Raw genomic sequence first — 19506 nt, forward strand, 5'->3', positions numbered from 1 at the left:
CAGTCATTACATGTGGGGGGCTGCCTATTCCTTTGGGGAATTTCTCTGAGGCAAGGTAGGCTTTATTTTCTTCTCTAGGGCTAGCTAGCTCTTAGGCTGTGACGAGGCGCATAGGGAGCGTCAGGAGCGCTCCACGGCTATTTCTAGTGTGTGCTATAGGATTAGGGCTTGCGGTCAGCAGAGCTCCCACATCCCAGAGCTCGTCCTGTATGAGTTTAACTATCAGGTCGGGTGCTCCTAACCACCAGGTCATAACAGGTGGCATTCCTTGTCTTCTTTCTGTAATGGTGGCCGTCTCATCCTCCTGGAGAAGATTATTTTAACTGCAATATAGGCAAGAGACTCTTACAAGCTACTTTTTGGCCTTAAATAAGCAAACACATTTCTATATATTTTTATTAAATGTTTGTATATTTGCATGTTATGTAGTGTGTGTATTAATATACTCACCTACTGCTGCTTTCTCTGCTGCCCAGTGCCGTTCTGCATTGCTTCTGAGTGACGTCACCGTAATTGTGACTAGGCGGCTCACTCTATGCTCTAAGCATGAGCCAAAAGTCTCTTTTACAATGAAAGCCTATGGTTTTGACGCTCCGTAGGTCCTAGAGGGTTTGGCTAGGCCACTCCAGGACCTTGAAATGCTTCTTATGGAGTCGCTCCTTAGTTGCCCTGCCTATGTGATTCGGGTCATTGTCATGCTGAAAGACCCTGCCATGACCCATCATCAATGCTTTCATTGAGGGAAGGAGGTTGTTTGCCAAAATCTTATGATACATGACCCCATCCATCCTCCCTTCAATATGGTGCAGTCATTTTGTCACCCCAAAAGTATGATATTTTCCCCACCATGCTTCACAGTTAACACTGTGTTCTTGGGATTGTACTCATCCTTTTTCTTCCTCCAAACATTGCAAGTGGAGTTGATACCAAAAAGTTCTTTTTTTTTTAAATATTTTTATTGAAATTTTGCATAAGAAATGGTAGGGGATAAAGGGAAAGGAAGATGGGGAAGGGGTTAACATTGGAGAAAGAAGGAAAAAAAAAAGGGTGAGGGAAAAGGGAATCAATATAATTAGAGAACCAAATATCAATCTCGAATAGACAAGAAAAAAAAAAGACATTAAATATGATCTTTTGAATAGAATATACTACAATTTTTCTTATGCAATGCATTGGAAAGAGATATAAAGTAACAATCTTTATCCACTTTGCATGACTACAAGAGATTTACTCTTTACAAAACTTGTCATTCCAAATCTTCCATTTTTTCAGATATTTTCTAATACCATTGGTGTTGGCAGCAAATCTCCATTCTAATGCACTATGCTGATAGATTTTATCCAGAATATCTGTAAAGCTGGGTGAATCTGATTTTTTTCCACCAGAGTGCTATTGTACTTTTGACTACTAGAAATATATGTATTAGGATGTATTTGACCTGAGGATCAATTCCTTCCATGTCCAGAGAAAGGAGAGCCCTCTGGGGAGTAATCACAAAATTTTTAACAAATAAATTAATATGAAATGAAACTTTTGACCATAGAGGTTTTATTTTCGGGCAGCCCCAAAAAAGATTAAAAAGATTTTCTTGATATCCGCACTTCCTCCAGCACAAAGGAGAGTGATCCTGATATATATGCGCAAGTCTAATTGGTGTGTAGTACCAACGTGTGATCACCTTGAAGTAGGACTCCTGTAGAGCCATTGAAATGGTAGACATGTATGTATCCTTAATGGCCTTGTCCCATTGCTCAACTTGTAAAGAAATGTTGAGGTCCGATTCCCATTTTTTCATGTATATATTTTTAAAACAAGAGGTATCTCTATTGAAGTGACTGTAGAGGTTATTTAGACTCCATATATGTTTGTTCTTTACACTACACAGTAATGAAGAAAGAATTTCTAAATTTAATGGTTGGCTAGTCAGTAATTTCTGTATATGCTCTTTTAGGGTTAAAAAGAATATTAATTCAGATGAGGGTAAGTTAAATTTAGTCTTAATTTCGCTAAAGGTGAGAAAATTCCTCCCGTTATAGATATGTCCAACTTTTTTAATGCCTGATTTGGCCCAAATTTCTGAAAGTGGAAGATCATATATCAATGCCAATAGATGAAGAGGAAATTTCATAATTTGCTCTGATTTGTCAAAATTTTTTCTTGGAGGTTTAAGAAGAGTTTTCCAGGCCTGTATTATAGCCTTGAAAATGGGATGAGATGATTCCTTTTTTGGTTTGTGAAATAAGAAACTGAAAAAAGTATCCTGTGCTAAATTAAGATTATTAATGTCACTTTCGATTTGGAACCATGCTGGGTATAGTTTTTTATCAAACCACTGATGGCTTTGTTTTACCAGGGAAGCCAGATAATAAGCATGGACATTTGGGAGGTCAGCCCCGCCATTACGTTTGTGTTTGCACAATAAATCTGAAGACAACCTGGCCCGTTTACCACCCCATATGAATGAGTTTATCATAGTTTGAAGTTTATGAATAAATTGGTAGGGGAAGGTCACTGGGAGAGTTCTAAAAAGATAAAGTATCTTGGGTAGAATGATTGTTTTGATAGTCATCGTTCTCCCGAATAAAGAAAGTTCCGATTGAGCAAATTGAGAGATGTCAAGAGAAATTGTTTTAAAAATCTTATCAGCGTTAGTTTTTATTACATTTTGTAGTCTGTTTGTTAAGATTATTCCTAAATACACTACTTTGTCGCCCTCCCCAGCTAGATTTATTTGATCCCTCAATTCTGCAACATGTGATTCATTCATATTAAAAGTTAAATATTTAGATTTATGTGGATTTATCTTAAAATATGATATCTTGGAGAATGTGTCTAACTCTGAAGAGAGAGCTTCAATCGAGGCTGCTGGATTAAGTAGTGTAAGAAAAATATCATCTGCATACATGCTAATTTTAAATTGACGGGATTGGATATCAATTCCAAGAATATCTATATTGGATCTGATTCTCTCCGCCAAAGGTTCCATTGCAAGGACAAACAGCAGGGGTGACAAAGGACACCCCTGACGTGTGCCATTGGAAATGATGAACGGATCTGACATGAAATTATTGGAGTAGATCCTGGCACTAGGTCCCGAATATAGAGCAAAGATAGTGGACATAAATCCCGAATCAAACCCAAACTTTTCAAGTGTCGCTCTCAAATAAGACCAGTTTATCCTGTCAAAAGCCTTTTCAGCATCTAAGGTTAGAAAGGCTGCTTTTGAATTTGAATTTTGGATAATGTTCATTAAATTGATCACCCTCCTGGTCCCATCTGATGCTTGGCGTCCATCAATGAATCCCATCTGGTCATCTACCAGCAAACGTGGGAGAATATTTTTTAATCGATCCGCCAAAATCTTGGAATACATTTTCGTATCACTATTTATTAGTGAGATTGGACGGTAGTCTCGCATCCTCTCAGGATCCCCCCCAGTTTTGGGAATCAAAACGATAACTGCTTCTTGCATCTCTTTAGGAAAGGAACCCTGAGAGGAGGCAAGAGCAAAAATAGAAGCCATGTGCGGGGCTAGAATTTTTGAAAAAGATTTAAAATATTCATTGGAAAATCCATCTGGGCCCGGTGTTTTTTGACTTTTTGATTTATTAATAGTATCGATTATTTATTTTTCTGTGAAGGGACTATTAATAGATATTAAGTCAGATGGAGTTATTTTGGGGAGGTTAATACTAAATAGGAATGCATTAATGGAGTCTGGGTCGATACTGGGTGTGCATGGGTCATCTTTCAAATTGTATAATTGACGAAAAAAGTCTGCGAAAGAGCTAGCAATGTCTTTGGGATGAATCATAACTTCACCTGACGAGGAAATAATTTTGTTAATTCTTCTGTTAATACGTTCTTTTTTAATCTTTACCATCATATATTTGGTAGGCTTGTTTAATGATGTATACCCTTTGAATTTTGAGGCCTTTATAACATAGTCATATTCTTGGAAAATCTCGGCTTTCAATTTTCGCCTCAACTCCAAGATTTCCGCCTGTATATTTGAAGATGGTATTTGCAGATTGTTTTGCTGTAATTCTTTTGTATTGATTTGGATCTGTAGATTAGCAATTTTTTCCCTGTTTTTCTTTTTATATCTTGCAGCTAATTGTATGAGACTTCCCCTGAGGACTGCCTTGTGGGCGTTCCACAGTGTAAATGCATTTATATCTTCAGACACATTCTCTTTGAAGTAATTATTTAGTATTGTCTCTATTTCCTGCTTATAATCTGGGATTTTAAACAATGTAGGATTACATTTCCATAGGTAGTTATTTCCGAGTGGGGGTCCTAGAAGAAAATCTGCTAACACTGGGGCATGATCTGAAATAGTTTTTTTTTTAATTTGAAAACTCTTAAATTTCGAGAGGGTAAAAAACATTTGTCAAAATTAAATCTATACGGGAAGATGTTTTATGCACATCAGAATAGTGAGAATACTCACGGGAAGAAGTATTAAGACATCTGAATATGTCATAGAGTTCATTTTGGATCAACCACTTTTTTAAAACTGGCGCCTTGTAACGGACTAGAGAGGATGAATCCATAATGCTATCAGGCACAATGTTAAAGTCTCCTATCCATATGATATCTCCTAATTTAATTTTATTCACTTTTTTATGTAGATTATTTAAAAACGAAATGTGATTTGTGTTTGGAGCATATACCGTATATACTCGAGTATAAGCCGAGATTTTCAGCCCAAATTTTTGGGCTGAAAGTGCCCCCCTCGGCTTATACTCGAGTCACGGTAGCGGTGGGGTCGGCGGGTGAGGGGCTGAGGGCGCTGGGGTATACTTACCTAGTCCCAGCGATCCTCGCGCTGTCCCTGCCGTCCCACGGGCTTCGGCGCTGCAGTTTCTTCCTCTCTTCAGCGGTCACGTGGGACCGCTCATTACAGAAATGAATAAGCGGCTCCACCTCCCATAGGGGCGGAGCCGCTTATTCATTTCTCTAATCAGCGGTGCCGGTGACCGCTGATAGAGAAAGAAGCTGCGGCACCGAAGACAGGAGGGGACAGCGCGAGGATCGCCAGGACTAGGTGAGTATAGCATATTCACCTGTCCTCGTTCCAGCCGCCGAGCGTCGCTCCATCTTCCCGGCCGGCGCCTCCATCTTCCCGGCGTCTCTGCTCTCTGACTGTTCAGGCAGAGGGCGCGATGACGCATATAGTGTGCGCGGCGCCCTCTGCCTGATCAGTCAGAGCAGAGACGCCGGGAAGATGGAGGCGCCGGAACGAGACGCCGGGAGCTGCAATCAAGGGAGGTGAGTATGTGTTTTTTTTTCTTTATTGCGGCAGCGGCGGCACAAATTTATGTGGAACATCTATGGGGCACAGTGAACGGTGCAGAGCACCGTATATGGCACAGCACAGCTATGGGGCACAGTGAACGGTGCAGAGCACCGTATATGGCACAGCACAGCTATGGGGCACAGTGAACGGTGCAGAGCACCGTATATGGCACAGCACAGCTATGGGGCACAGTGAACGGTGCAGAGCACCGTATATGGCACAGCACAGCTATAGGGCACAGTGAACGGTGCAGAGCACCGTATATGGCACAGCACAGCTATGGGGCACAGTGAACGGTGCAGAGCACCGTATATGGCACAGCACAGCTATGGGGCACAGTGAACGGTGCAGAGCACCGTATATGGCACAGCACAGCTATGGGGCACAGTGAACGGTGCAGAGCACCGTATATGGCACAGCACAGCTATGGGGCACAGTGAACGGTGCAGAGCACCGTATATGGCACAGCACAGCTATAGGGCACAGTGAACGGTGCAGAGCACCGTATATGGCACAGCACAGCTATGTATGGGGCACAGTGAACGGTGCAGAGCACCGTATATGGCACAGCACAGCTATGGGGCACAGTGAACGGTGCAGAGCACCGTATATGGCACAGCTATGGGGCACAGTGAACGGTGCAGAGCACCGTATATGGCACAGCACAGCTATGGGGCACAGTGAACGGTGCAGAGCACCGTATATGGCACAGCTATGGGGCACAGTGAACGGTGCAGAGCACCGTATATGGCACATCTATGGGGCACAATGAACGGTGCAGACCACCGTATATGGCACAGCTAGGGGGCACAATGAACGGTGCAGAGCACTATATGGTTCACACCTATGGGGAAATATGAACGGTGCAGAGCACTATATGGCACAGCTATGGGGAAATAATGATCTATTTTTATTTTTGAAATTCACCGGTAAATGCTGCATTTCCACCCTAGGCTTATACTCGAGTCAATAAGTTTTCCCAGTTTTTTGTGGCAAAATTAGGGGGGTCGGCTTATACTCGGGTCGGCTTATACTCGAGTATATACGGTACATTCACCACTGTACAAGGATTGTTGTTTAAATAACAAGTAAGGATATGGAACCTGCCCAAATGGTCTGTTACTTCATCAACAAGTTGGAATGGAACATCGCTACTTATTAAAGTGACGACACCCCTTTTTTTAGACGAGTGTAGCGATTTAAAGATATGTGGAAATTTTTTGTGCTGAAAAGTTGGATGATTGTCTTTTGCTAATTTCACCTCCTGCAGACATACAATATTGGCACGAGAACGAATAATCTCTTTCCAAATGGTAAATCTTTTGTTAGGGCTGTTGATGCCTCTAACATTATAAGAAAGGATTTTCATTATTAATTATGAATGAAACAAAACTGAGCGATAAAGATAAATACAACAAAACTGGTGGTTGGCCTATCTAAAACTAGCCAAAATACACAAGAACTAACTTAGGGGTTCTCCTGGAGGACTCCAAATTTATTGAGTCTCACCTAAGTGTGGGGTATACAAGACTTGTGGCTGAGGCCCACAAAGACACCTCAGAGTTAGAGGTCTAATGAAAGAATGAAATTATGAAAATAATAATACCCATATTTTCTAATGTTTATCTTTAAAGGCAGGTTCTTCCATGAGGAATTTAATAAATCTCAAGCCTTCTTGAGGGGTATCGATCGGATAATTTTTGCTGTTGTACCACACTAAGAGTTTTGTTGGGAAGCCCCATCTATAGGGCACTTTGAAGTCTCTAAGTTTAGCTGTTATGTCTTTAAAAGATCTACGCGCATCCATCGTCGCTTTGGAGAAGTCTGAGAACAATTTTATGTTCCTATACGGGTCAGGGAAGGAACCTTTTTCCTTGATGCCTTTCAAAATCTTTTCTTTTGTATCGAAGAAATGTACTCTAAGGATAGTATCCCTGGGCTTGTCTTGGGGTATCCCCTTAGGACGTGGCAGGCGATGGATACGGTCAATGTTCAGTTGTAAGTCAGAGAGATTGGGGACCAGTTGTTTGAATAGATTTTTAGTGTAGTTTGAGAGATCACCTTGCGGGACGGATTCAGGAATGCCTCTTATCTTTAAGTTATTTCTTCGACTACGATCTTCGAGGTCTGTTAACTTATTTTTGAGGGTAAGGATCTCAGCTTGAAGATTAGAATTCTGTTTGGAAAGGTAAATGGTGTCTTTTTCAACAAGAGTTAAACTTTTTTCATTCTTCTCGAATCTTTGAATGAAATTGTTGCAAGTTTCCTGCAGGGTTTTGCTCTGTAATTCAAATCCTATCCTCATAGATTCATTAAATGACCTAAAAAGGCTAGCCAAGAAACCTTCAGTGGCAGGCTTGTTAGAACTAAGAAATTCATCCAGGTTAATTAAAGGAGGTGGGATCTCTGCTATTGGTGGCACCTCTATGTGATCTGTTTTAACTCTTTGTCTGTCTGGGCTATTGTCATCAGACTGATTGTCCAAATCTTCAGTGGAAGGGTCATTTTTACTCCCATGGTCACTAGGAACTTTTCTTTTAAATGATCTGGAAGTATCCATTTCATTAGGTGAGATGGTATTTAGAATTGGAAGTTTGGACACTCCATTGGGGTCTCCTTTACGGGATGACATGCTTATTGGCAATTTGGATGTTGAATTTTTTCATATAGTCCCTTCCTTTGTAGCTTTACTGTATGTTAGGAACGAGGATTGTTTAATAAATGTAGAACTTGGTTCCCCTGACTTAACAGGGGACCTTGACCTAGTAGGACTAGGTGAGTTAAAGAAATCTTCATAAGATTTAGAGTGAGCCCTTTGTAGAGATTGTCTACTTGTTTGGGATTTATTTTTTGTTTCCCTGTTCCTGTCTGCATTTTGGTCGGTCTCATTTATTGACACTTGGATAGATATAATAGTATGATACAATTAATTATAGTATATAGCCCTTGGAACTCAATATACAGGTAATTGCATGTAAATATTGCTATATGATACAATATATTGATAAAAGAATAGCTGTCAGTCAAACAAATAAAGTTGGTAACCTGAAACACAAGATACTACACACAAAGGTTCAGCATGCGAAGCTTACAAGTTAAAGTAGGCAGATAATTACCTCATAGGCCTCTCAAGTTTTGTAAAGAGTAAATAGGGTAATGTACCTTTTAGATCTAGAATCTTTGATGTGGCAGCGTAATGAGATTTATGTCCAGCCAAGAAAGAGGTTAAAGATTAAATAAACAGCCTGTGTAACGTACAATGGGAGGAAGATTCTTGATTCCTTGATCAGGATGAAGAAAAGAATACAATGATTCCTATTCCTCAAATTTGCCCAAACAAACTGAGAGTAAAGGTACCGTCACACATAGCGACGCTGCAGCGATACCGACAACGATCCGGATCGCTGCAGCGTCGCTGTTTGGTCGCTGGAGAGCTGTCACACAGACAGCTCTCCAGCGACCAACGATCCCGAGGTCCCCGGTAACCAGGGTAAACATCGGGTAACTAAGCGCAGGGCCACGCTTAGTAACCCGATGTTTACCCTGGTTACCATCCTAAAAAGTAAAAAAACAAACGCTACATACTTACCTACAGCCGTCTGTCCTCGGCGCTCTGCTTCTCTGGTCTGGCTGTGAGCGCCGGGCAGCCAGAAAGCAGAGCGGTGACGTCACCGCTCTGCTTTCCGGCTGACCGACGCTCACAGCCAGAGCAGGAGGAGTGCAGAGCACAGCGCTGGAGGACAGACGGCTGTAGGTAAGTATGTAGTGTTTGTTTTTTTACTTTTAGGATGGTAAGCAGGGTAAACATCGGGTTACTATGCACGGCCCTGCGCTTAGTTACCCGATGTTTACCCTGGTTACCAGTGAAGACATCGCTGAATCGGTGTCACACACGCCGATTCAGCGATGTCTACAGGGAGTCCAGCGACGAAATAAAGTTCTGGACTTTCTTCCCCGACCAGCGATCTCCCAGCAGGGGCCTGATCGCTGCTGCCTGTCACACTGGACGATATCGCTAGCGAGGACGCTGCAACGTCACGGATCGCTAGCGATATCGTCTAGTGTGACAGTACCTTAAACAGAGCTGAGCCTATGGATGACAGTAGGATTAGAAGATAAGGGGAGTAAAGTCTCTGACCAGATTGTTATATATTAAAAGAACAAGGCTCTGAGCTGCAGTTAATTAATATTATGTATCATAGGACAGTTATAAGTCCCCTAATTAAATATATATGGGGCTTAGATGTCACTAACCAAAATGAAATAGGAACTATAAGGTATAAACTTATAAGGCACTATTTATGAGATGGTCTATATACAACACCTAAATCCTCTCCCTTTGCATTCTAGGTACAAGTAACATTTAAAGTTCTCTGAAAGCCGTCAATTCCTTATGGGACTGAATCCCAAGACACCACCCAGGCAACCAGAGTCGCCTTTATTGTTTCAAAATGTCTTCACCTTGAGATTCTTATCTGGTTGATAGGGAAACAGGATCCTACAATGTTGGGTGCTTTTTGAAAAAAAAAAACTATCCTCCTCCTTTCTGGTGTTCCAAAATTGCAGTCTCCTTCGGTGTTCTGTCTTCAGACAATTCAGCCCCTTTGATCTTAGATAAGCAATGTATCTGTATTGATGGTCGGCGTGGAAGCAGGTACCTGAAGCGCTCCTGGATCTATAATCTTGCTGAAGCAGGAGCTTGCCGCAGTAAGTCAAATGGAGCTGCCGGAACTACTTTCTACCTCAGGTGAGAATGCTGTTAAGCTGTGCAGTATTCCAGCCGGGTTTTACTGGTAAATCTCGGTTGTGCCACCTCTAATCTTTCAGATATATGTGTCAAAATGACAGGATGATAAATCTAAGTTGTCCACTGAGTGAAAACTAAGTGCACTGGTCATCAATTTAATTATATCCTACAGTCAAAAAATATATGAAGTGGGTATCCCTCCGCCTTTACACCATAGGGAAGAATGCTGTTTCAGTGCACAAGAGACCCAAATAAAAAGAAATCTCAGCAATATGGGCACCCAAATGACCAGGGATAGCTGTCCAATTGGCTCTTAGGTGGAAAATGCAAGCACTGACCTTAAAGTTGAATTCTGGTGTGAGAAAAAAAAAATAAAAATAGGTAAAGGTATCCCTCCGCTTTTCAAATGTTGTCTCCGGTTTTTATCTCCTACATTCTATGAAGTAAAAATTCTTGATTGAAAGCATTTTTTGACAGTAAAATGTTCCAATTCTGTTGTAGAGGGATAATAACTCAATAAAAATTATAAATAAATGCCTCTTGTGGATTTTTTTCATCGCTTTTTGGGTTCTTTAGTGGGAGCTCAGAGCTCTTACCTCCTACATCGCCAGAGCTCAGGCCACGCCCCCAAAAAGTTCTTTTTCAACCTCATCTGACCACATGATCTTCTCCCATACCTCCTCTGGGTCATCCAGATGGCCATTGGTGAACTTGCCTGGACCTGTGCTAGCGTGAGCAGGGAGACCTTGCGTGTCCTGCAGGATTTTAATCAATGACGGTGTAGTGTGTTACTAACGGTAATGTTTAAGACTGTGGTCCCAGCTCTCTTCAAGTCATTAACCATGCCCTCCTATGTAGCTCTGGGCTGATTCCTGACCTTTCTCAGAATTATCCTTACTCTACAAGGAGATCTTGCATTGAGCCCCAGACGGAAAAAGATGGACAGACATTTTGTGTTTGTTGCATTTTCTAATAATTGTGCCAACAGTTGTTGCCTTCTCACCAGGCTGCTTGCCTATTATCCTGTAGCCCACCTCAGCCTTGTGCAGGTCTATATTGTTGTCCCTGGTGTCCTTAGACAGCTCTTTGGTCTTGGCCATGGTGGAGAGGTTGGAGTGTGATTAGTTATGTGGGCAACTATAACTCAAAAGCAATGGTTTGGGTGAAAAGTGGGGTGCAAAGACCATGGCCATTTCACGCTGTGTCTAGCGCTTCAAGAGGTCTCATCTCTAGTGACCCATTGAGGCATTAGACACAGCGCGAAATGGCCATCGTCATTGCGCTATGCTCATCCCCCCAAGCCATACATTTTTAACAGTCTTGTGCAATAAAGTGTTTTCGATGGTTAAGTGCCACTGAATCTATATTTTTTTCGGACCTCTATTTTTTCTGCTCTCCTTTAGCAGTGGGGAAATTTTGCCATATGAGGTCTTATATTAGTCCTGTTTACTGTTCCTGCAGGTGAGCTTTCTCGTGATGGTCTTACCTTGACATATTGCTTGTACCTTTTTGAGGCGATGGTCATAAAATGAGTAACTGCATTTAAATGTTATTTCCATGTATTTCCAGAATATTTGCAGTTGGAAATGGAGAGGTGGTTGGGCAACCATGTACCTCTGTATTTACTTTTATGGGAGGTCAAAAATCGTTGGAAATGGCCATTCTAATATTTTCAGAACTCTCATAGAAGATATTAGAGAGAGACACTCTTGTGTGGCCATCTGAGTATCGACAGCTGTGTGAAATAGGGCACCATTCATCAGATAGCTGGAGGTCCCAGACGTGGATATGCCATAATTGTCTGAAATGAAATATTAATGTCATTATTATAGAGGAGCCCACTTGTGATTCAGTTTTTTTTACATTGCTATGGCAATTCAGATGATGGTGGTTGTTCTTTAGCAGCAGAGAGTCACAGGTTGGCTTATCTTATCCTTGAAGGCTTTCATCTATTGCTAGAAACACTTTCACATTCCGACTCATTTAACAAGAACTTATTATGAGAGAAAATAATAAGACGCTCTTTTTTTATCCGACACTCCCTTGTAGTGAAGCAGATGAGCAGGTTTGTGGGAGGAAGAGATAATAAGGGAGAAATAGGATGAATTGTTGATAAACACTGGCGAACAAGTGAAAATGATTAGGGAAGATTCAGTGGATTTGGAAGAAAGGTCAGAGCGGATGATGAATACATTTATTAATTACTGTGCTAGTACAGGAGAACGGTGTTCATCAGGAGAATGCGTTTCTGAATTTGCAGAGGTGAATCATTCATTAAAGCAATGCTTGTAGAGCAATTTTCTTATGTACTGCAAGTTCTGTACATCATCTATAATAGATAATAGAAAGTATTTCTTGGCACAAGTGATAATTTGAGTTCTATCTATCACCAGGCAGTAGTAGACTAATTTCACATTAGATAAAAATTGGCTGAATCAGCCAATTTCAGCACATTCCACTGACCATCTAATATGTATGGGGGCCTCCAACTGGGGAGAGAAGGATCTGGTTTGTTGAATTTCAATGGCTTTTTTCAATTTGGAGAGATAAGTCTGGCAGTGGATCTCTTGTAAAGAACATAAGAACCAAGCCAAGTGTTCCAATGTATGGGGTTAGGGAGAGATAACTTTTGACCACGCTATATAAAAGAAAATAAACTGACCAGCATCTCTGAACAGAATAATGCAAATGTGAACAGGTGCTAAGACTGCATAATAAACAAATAAAAAAATACAGCAGCCTATGTAAGAGCTAAGACATATGCAAATATTTAATATATAAAATCTGGACTGCAATACTGTTATATACAATATACTTATAAAAATTAAGGTACTTAGAGCATAAACTGGCGAATTCATGAGTGACAAGGCATTCCTGTCTTTGATAGGACCCTAGCCTAATATATATTAAACATAAAAAAACTAAAGAGATGAATTGTGATATAAATTGGTGTGCATGCAGCATGTAAGCGCATGTTCCCACTGGCCACTAAGTAGACAAAACCTAAGACACAATCATCAGAAGCAAATACCCTCCATTAAATAAATAAACAGTAATAATACAACCCAAAACAACTGTTCAGCACTTAAACTCTCTCCTCCCACCACTGCCACCTCCAACTCCCCTCACCCCTTCCAAGGACTTTGCCACCTACTTCAAAAACAAGATCGACCAAACAAGGCAAACCTTTACTGTTCCACACCCCAACCACTCCATATACCAGACCTCTGCCCTGCCCTAATAACCTCCCTCTCCAACTCCAACATCACCGAAGGAGAGCTTACTCACATCCTTTCCAAATCACAACTCACCACCTGTAAACTTGACTTCTCCCGAATATCCCCTATCCTCTGGAATTCCACGCCTCAACATGTCCAAGTATCCACCACCCTCAGATCCTTCAGATGGAACCTGAAAACCCATCTCTTCAGGAAAGCCTACAGCTTGCAGTAACCATTCTGCCACCTCACCACCACCCGATCTGCCGCCTCACCACCACCTGAACACCAGCCGAGCTGCCGCCTCACCACCACCTGAGCTGTCACCTCTCTACCACCAGAGCCACCGTGTCACCAGCACCAGAGCTGCCGCACCCCCAACATTCTGTCTCTTCCCCATTATCCCGTAGAATGTAAGTCCGCAAGGACAGGGTCTTCTCCCCTCTGCACCAGTCTGTCATCGTAAATTTATTTACTGTAAACGATATCTATAACTCTGTACGTAGCCCCTTTCTCATGTACAGCACCATGGAATTAATGGTGCTATATAAATAAATATTAATAATTATTATTAATAATAATAGTGCATGAAAATAATATAGGGTGCTTAGCTAACATAATTTTGATAAAAAGAAATGTAAAAGATGGCCTTAACCTCTAATATTAAAACCTTACCATTTGTCAAGTAACATGCATTTGGATAAGGGCTGAGAAGGACAGGCCCGGCTAGTGGACACGCAGTTATGGGGAACTACATGAATGTAATGTCCAGCTCAAAGAAAAGAGAGACCAATTCTTTATATGCACAGGTTGCAAACAAACTGAAACAAAACAAAAGACAGATGAACTGGAATATAAATTGGAGTGCATGCCTTTCTCGGACTAAAAGCCTACAAATTTCAGCCAAGCCATCTATTTTACAGGGTCAGCTTAAAAGGGGTGGCCATTACTGGACAACTTCAGCTTAAATCAAGACCCTAAAAAATAACCAGTGTATACTTTTCTCCTGCAGTGGCATCAGTCTAGAAATATCAATGCCGCTGTTTCCTAATACTAATGTGACTTGTTGCATCATGTACAGGCTGCAGCCACTTGACTTTTGGATATGGGATGGACCCCACTCCTTCTTAAAACCACCATAACTACTGTAAACCTAGGTACTAAAATAAATACACAAAACACATTATTTTGGTTGTCAAAATGGCCACAGCTTTTATTCAAATCACAGGATTAAATAATCACAGTAGGAGTCAGGTGGAGTGCTAGTACATTGGGATTCACAAGTACTGCGATATCCCCAGCTGTCTGACATACAGCACCAGGACAGACAGCCATAAAGGGGCGACACGCACTGGCTTGCCATTCAAGCAGAGCCAGTAAACTTTCAGGGCACCAATGACCCTATTATCCTCACTCCTGTGCTTAACCACGTGCCCGCCCCTGATAGATGTTACCATTACAACGTCCTTGAGGCTGGCCACCAAAGCCGAGCCTGCTCACCACCATGAGGTTTTACATCCTCTATTAGTTAAAATGAGTCCACCTTAACTTGTCTGCAACTTCCACCTGACTCCTAAACCGCAAAGCCGTGACGGGTTATAAATTCCAAGTCTCATTTGACACTTTTTTTTTTTTTTTTTAATAATTAAATCATTTTTGCAAACTTAAAAACTAGGAGTCCCTGCAAAAGCATTAATGGGACTAAACTTGGCAAACCCCCGACTCACAAAGAGTCATCCTACAGCGCTCAGGAGAGGAAAAACCGACTGTGGAGGAAACCTCCAGGGAACCATGGCTGAAGGATTGCCCTTCCCTTGGGCTTAGAAGGTTTCCGCAAATAATAACTCTTTATAGCCAATATATAATTGAACCTGGTACAAGATATACAATGACAAATTCAAAAATACAATAAAGCATTTATCATTATACAAGCAATAATTTAAAAGTTTAAGGACAGAGATTATAAACAGGGCGGGAGGGCGGGTAATGTTTCCTCCTGTCCATCGTGTGAGAGAAAGAGGGAGAGCCAGAGTTGCCTCCCCTATATAAGCCCCACCCTCCTCACAGTAATACACCAGGCACAAACATCTAAACTCCTTCCTCTTAAAGCAACAACACTCTTGTTTAAAATCTACACTGCAATACAAACAAAGGCTGCAGGAGTTCTCAGTCCACCCATCCCCAAGTCATGTCCACCTCCGTCTAGTCTCCGGTGGTTTCTGAACTGCTGCTCTTTGGTTGCAGCTCATCAACATTCCTCCAGGACTTCATTAGGATAGCCTAACATGATTTTAACCCTATGTACCTGCAGATTAACCCCATATCTGCATGTAAATAGCATTTCTGAATATGACAGCTTCCCTTTAAAAAATTATAACATTTTACTAAATTTTGTAAGACATATCCACAAAATATTGAATTTAAGACATTATGCCATACTAGTAATAACAATATTACAAAGTGCATGATGTCTCATCATGACAGTGTTCTGTCTCGCCACTAAGCCATGCATTGCTTTTGTACATGTCTATGACATCGGAGGTCGATGTCAGATGGATATTACGTGAGAGGTCTCATATATACCCATAGACTGGGAGATGAGAGAAGTCTGATCCATTTTCCACTGACATTTTACCTACCAGCTACATTGATCCCTTCAGTTTTTGTCTAAGTTGCAGCCACTGGAAATAGATTTTTCTCTTTTGCCTTGATTGGGGTCAAGTCTAAATGAACTCTCTTTTCATCCTTCAGGCGCAGCAGGCGAAAGTAAAAGAATAGTCATTTTATGTTTAAGAAATCTGCCCTGGAACAAGTTGAATATAGTTTTTCTGTTCAGTGTTGGATTCCATCTTGTGTCAAAGGTCATTGATTACTACAGCTTATTTTAGGTCAAAGAAAGAAGTATAGTAGCTTTAGCCTGAACTCGGAAATGCTGCTGCTGTAAAGTTTCTCTCTTTTTTTTCATAATTCATTCGTCATGATATTGTGCATGGAAGGTATACGCTAACTCTGTTAAAGCCCTTTCACTTATTTTTCTTATGAATATGTCTTTTTTTTCTTTTTTCTTTTTTTACAGATTGATTCACTAAAAACAAAAAAAAACCTAGTGATATGTTCTAATTTGATCTCATTTGTGGATCAAACAAATCAATGACATAGTGAAAAAAAAGGATAGCAAACGGATGTCTTCTGTTTATTGCTTTTGGAGTAGCAAAAGCTAAGAATTTTTTTTTTTTTAAGGTAAAAAAGTTTTGCAATAAGGATCATAAAAATAACACTTTGACCAATAATGGGTACAGAAAGAAACACAGATTGGTTTTCGCGTAGTAGAAAAAAAAGGATGAACCAAACCTCCATATTATTATTTAGTTTGTGTAGCAGATCTAATTTTTCATTTGAATTATAATTTATGAGTTCTCTTAAATACTTTTGTCATTAATTCCTTTTGTCTTTTTTTAACTAGGTTTGATTTCCGCCAGAAGAAATGAAATCAGCATTAAGCCAACTGGAAGATGGGACCCAAAGCAAGATGCAACGTCCAACGTAGAGGATCTAGAAGGAGAGGTGCCTTTCGTCACAACAGCACCTACGATGACATTGTTGAACCACCACCCATTTTTAGAAGGGATTCTTCACGAAAGTATTATGAAAAAAGACTTCCGCCATCTACCATCTTACTTTTCAAGAACCAAACAGGAAGATAGTGATATGAAAGACAGATTGACTGCACTCAAAACAAAAGTTAATCTGGCACATTCAGACCATTTACCAACATCTCAAGATGATTCTTCTACACCTACGATTCCTCTTATCCCATCTACAATGATAATGGATACCACTTCTGTTGTCACTGAAAATGGAAGAGAAATTCAGGGAACGGTATCATCAGCCCCAGTGCTGGATTCACTTCCAACTTTGGATTCTCACATCACAGTCCAAACAGAGAAGGGTAATGTCTATCATGCACCCCAGCAAAGCTCAAGTCACACAAAACCTTTATCAATTTCTCATCCTTCCATTCCTGATACCACACAAGATAGTTTTGGCACATATGAGGCACGTGAAAGATCCAACACCAGAACTACAGCAGAGTGGAAGAATACTAAAAAGATTATATCCAACATATCCACATCTTCAGTTAGACTGACCGAGGAAGAAGAAGAGACCACCACCAGCACCATTATTACCACAACTGTGACTGTTACTGTGCCAGGTAATTATGGAAATGTATGAACAATTATGTATTATTTTCCCCAGTCTATAAAATGTTTGGCATGTAATAGGTGAAATATACATACATAGAATATGGATGGGGCTCCATCAGAAGGTGAAAATCTTCTTAGGTGAAAACATATTTGCTGCTTAAGACCCTACGCATCTTCATTGCCCTATACCCATCTTCTATCCTTTTAAGCAAGCAGACATTTTTTATTTTTGCTATTTTCTTTTTCCCTCTATTTATTCTAAGTGCCATAACTTTAAACAATTGTTTTGTTGTCCTAGATGGAGGAGGACTTATTATTTGCATGTTGAGTTTTAGTTTTGAATTACACCACTCACTTTACCATACAAAAAAAAATGGGGAATAAAACAGAAGAAATATTGGGGAAAAAATTAAATCCACATTTTTGGGATATTGTTTTAATGACTTTCATTATGCAGCTAAAATTAACTTGTATATAATTTGTTTTTGTTTTTTTAGTATTTTAGTGACTTAACAATTTTTTTTTGTATTGACATTTTCCAAAATCCTTAACTTATTTTTAACAGATGTGGCAGTACTAAATAAGCAATTTTTTTCATTTCTTTATTTTTAAATGTTGAAAGCAGGTTATTCAAATTTTAGGTTTTTATATTGTTTACTTTTTATATTTTTGGAAACTTTTTTTTCTTTTACAGCTCACTGAATTTTTTTAGTCCCCATACGGACTTGAACTTGCGATTGCTTAATCATTTTTATTATATGCTGCAATACTTCATCTTCTCTTACGGAACTCAGGCTATGGCTGTCAGAGAGTGGTTAAACAGCAGCTGTCGAAGTTATCTCTGATCAATGATGCTACGCTATAAGGCTGCCGTCACACTAGCAGTATTTGGTCAGTATTTTACATCAGTATTTGTAAGCCAAAACCAGGAGTGGGTGAGAAATGTAGAAGTGGTACATATGTTTCTATTATACTTTTCCTCTATTTGTTCCCCTCCTGGTTTTGGCTTACAAATACTGATGTAAAATACTGACCAAATACTGCTAGTGTGACGGCAGCCTAACACAGCGAGCACCTGACTCATCTACTAAATCCATTCCATATTTCTGCATCAGTTCCATGACGTAATAGTATGTCATAGTGCGGAAAGTGCTTAAAGGTAACCAGTCACCCCCAGAATCGAAGGTGAGCTAAGCCCATCGGCATCAGGGGCTTATCTACAGCATTCTGGAATGCTGTAGATAAGCCCTCTATGTATCCTGAAAGATGAGAAAAAGAGGTTAGATTATACTCACCCAAGGGCGGTCCCGGAACGATGGGCGTCGCGGTCCGGTCCGGGGCCTCCCATCTTCTTACGATGACATCCTCTTCTTGCATTCACACTGCAGCTCCGGCGCAGGCGTACTTTGTCTGCCCTGCTGAGGGCAGAGTAAAGTACTGCAGTGCACAGGCACTGGGCCTCTCTGACCTTTCCCGACGCCTGCGCTGAGGACGTCATCGTAAGAAGATGGGAGGCCCCGGACCGGACCGCAGCGGGAACGCCCCTGGGTAAGTATAATCTAACCTCTTTTCCTCATCTTTCAGGATACATCGGGGGCTTATTTACAGCATTCCAGAATGCTGTAGATAAGCCCCTGATGTTGGTGGACTTAGCTCACCTTCGATTTTAAGGGTGACAGGTTCCCTTTAAAAAGGTTCTATGGTTTAGAATAAAATATTTTCAAACACCATGTTATCCTATTGGGTTGGGCTGTGTTTTCTGTTTAAGATCATCATTAGAGATGAAAGGATCAATTCTGAGGGATTGAGTTCTAGATGAATGTCCTAAAACTCACAGTTTCACACAAATTTGAACATCTTGAGATTTCACAAAAGAAAACTTGCTCTGCCCCATTTCCCACACTGCTGAGACATCAAAGAGCAGGCCAATGTCTTTTTCGATTGCCATGCAAGCCTCCCCTTAATTCCCTGCAGCTATGACATCTAGCGGATTATCATACCATGTACAGTGGTGGTCAGTACTTGGACCATCAC

The 19506-nt window shown here is 40.7% G+C and overlaps 1 protein-coding gene across 2 annotated transcripts in view; it reads left to right on the forward strand.

Moving 5' to 3' along the window:
- Positions 1–19506, forward strand: part of SEZ6 (seizure related 6 homolog) — a 955889-nt gene that overhangs the window by 409811 nt on the left and 526572 nt on the right. For both annotated transcript variants that reach the window (XM_069761206.1, XM_069761204.1), the window contains exon 2: positions 16731–17480. In XM_069761206.1, coding sequence (XP_069617307.1) covers positions 16731–17480 — 750 coding nt within the window. The remainder of the gene's footprint in view (positions 1–16730; positions 17481–19506) is intronic.

Source organism: Ranitomeya imitator, chromosome 3, assembly GCF_032444005.1.
Source record: "Ranitomeya imitator isolate aRanImi1 chromosome 3, aRanImi1.pri, whole genome shotgun sequence".
NCBI lineage: Eukaryota > Metazoa > Chordata > Amphibia > Anura > Dendrobatidae > Ranitomeya > Ranitomeya imitator.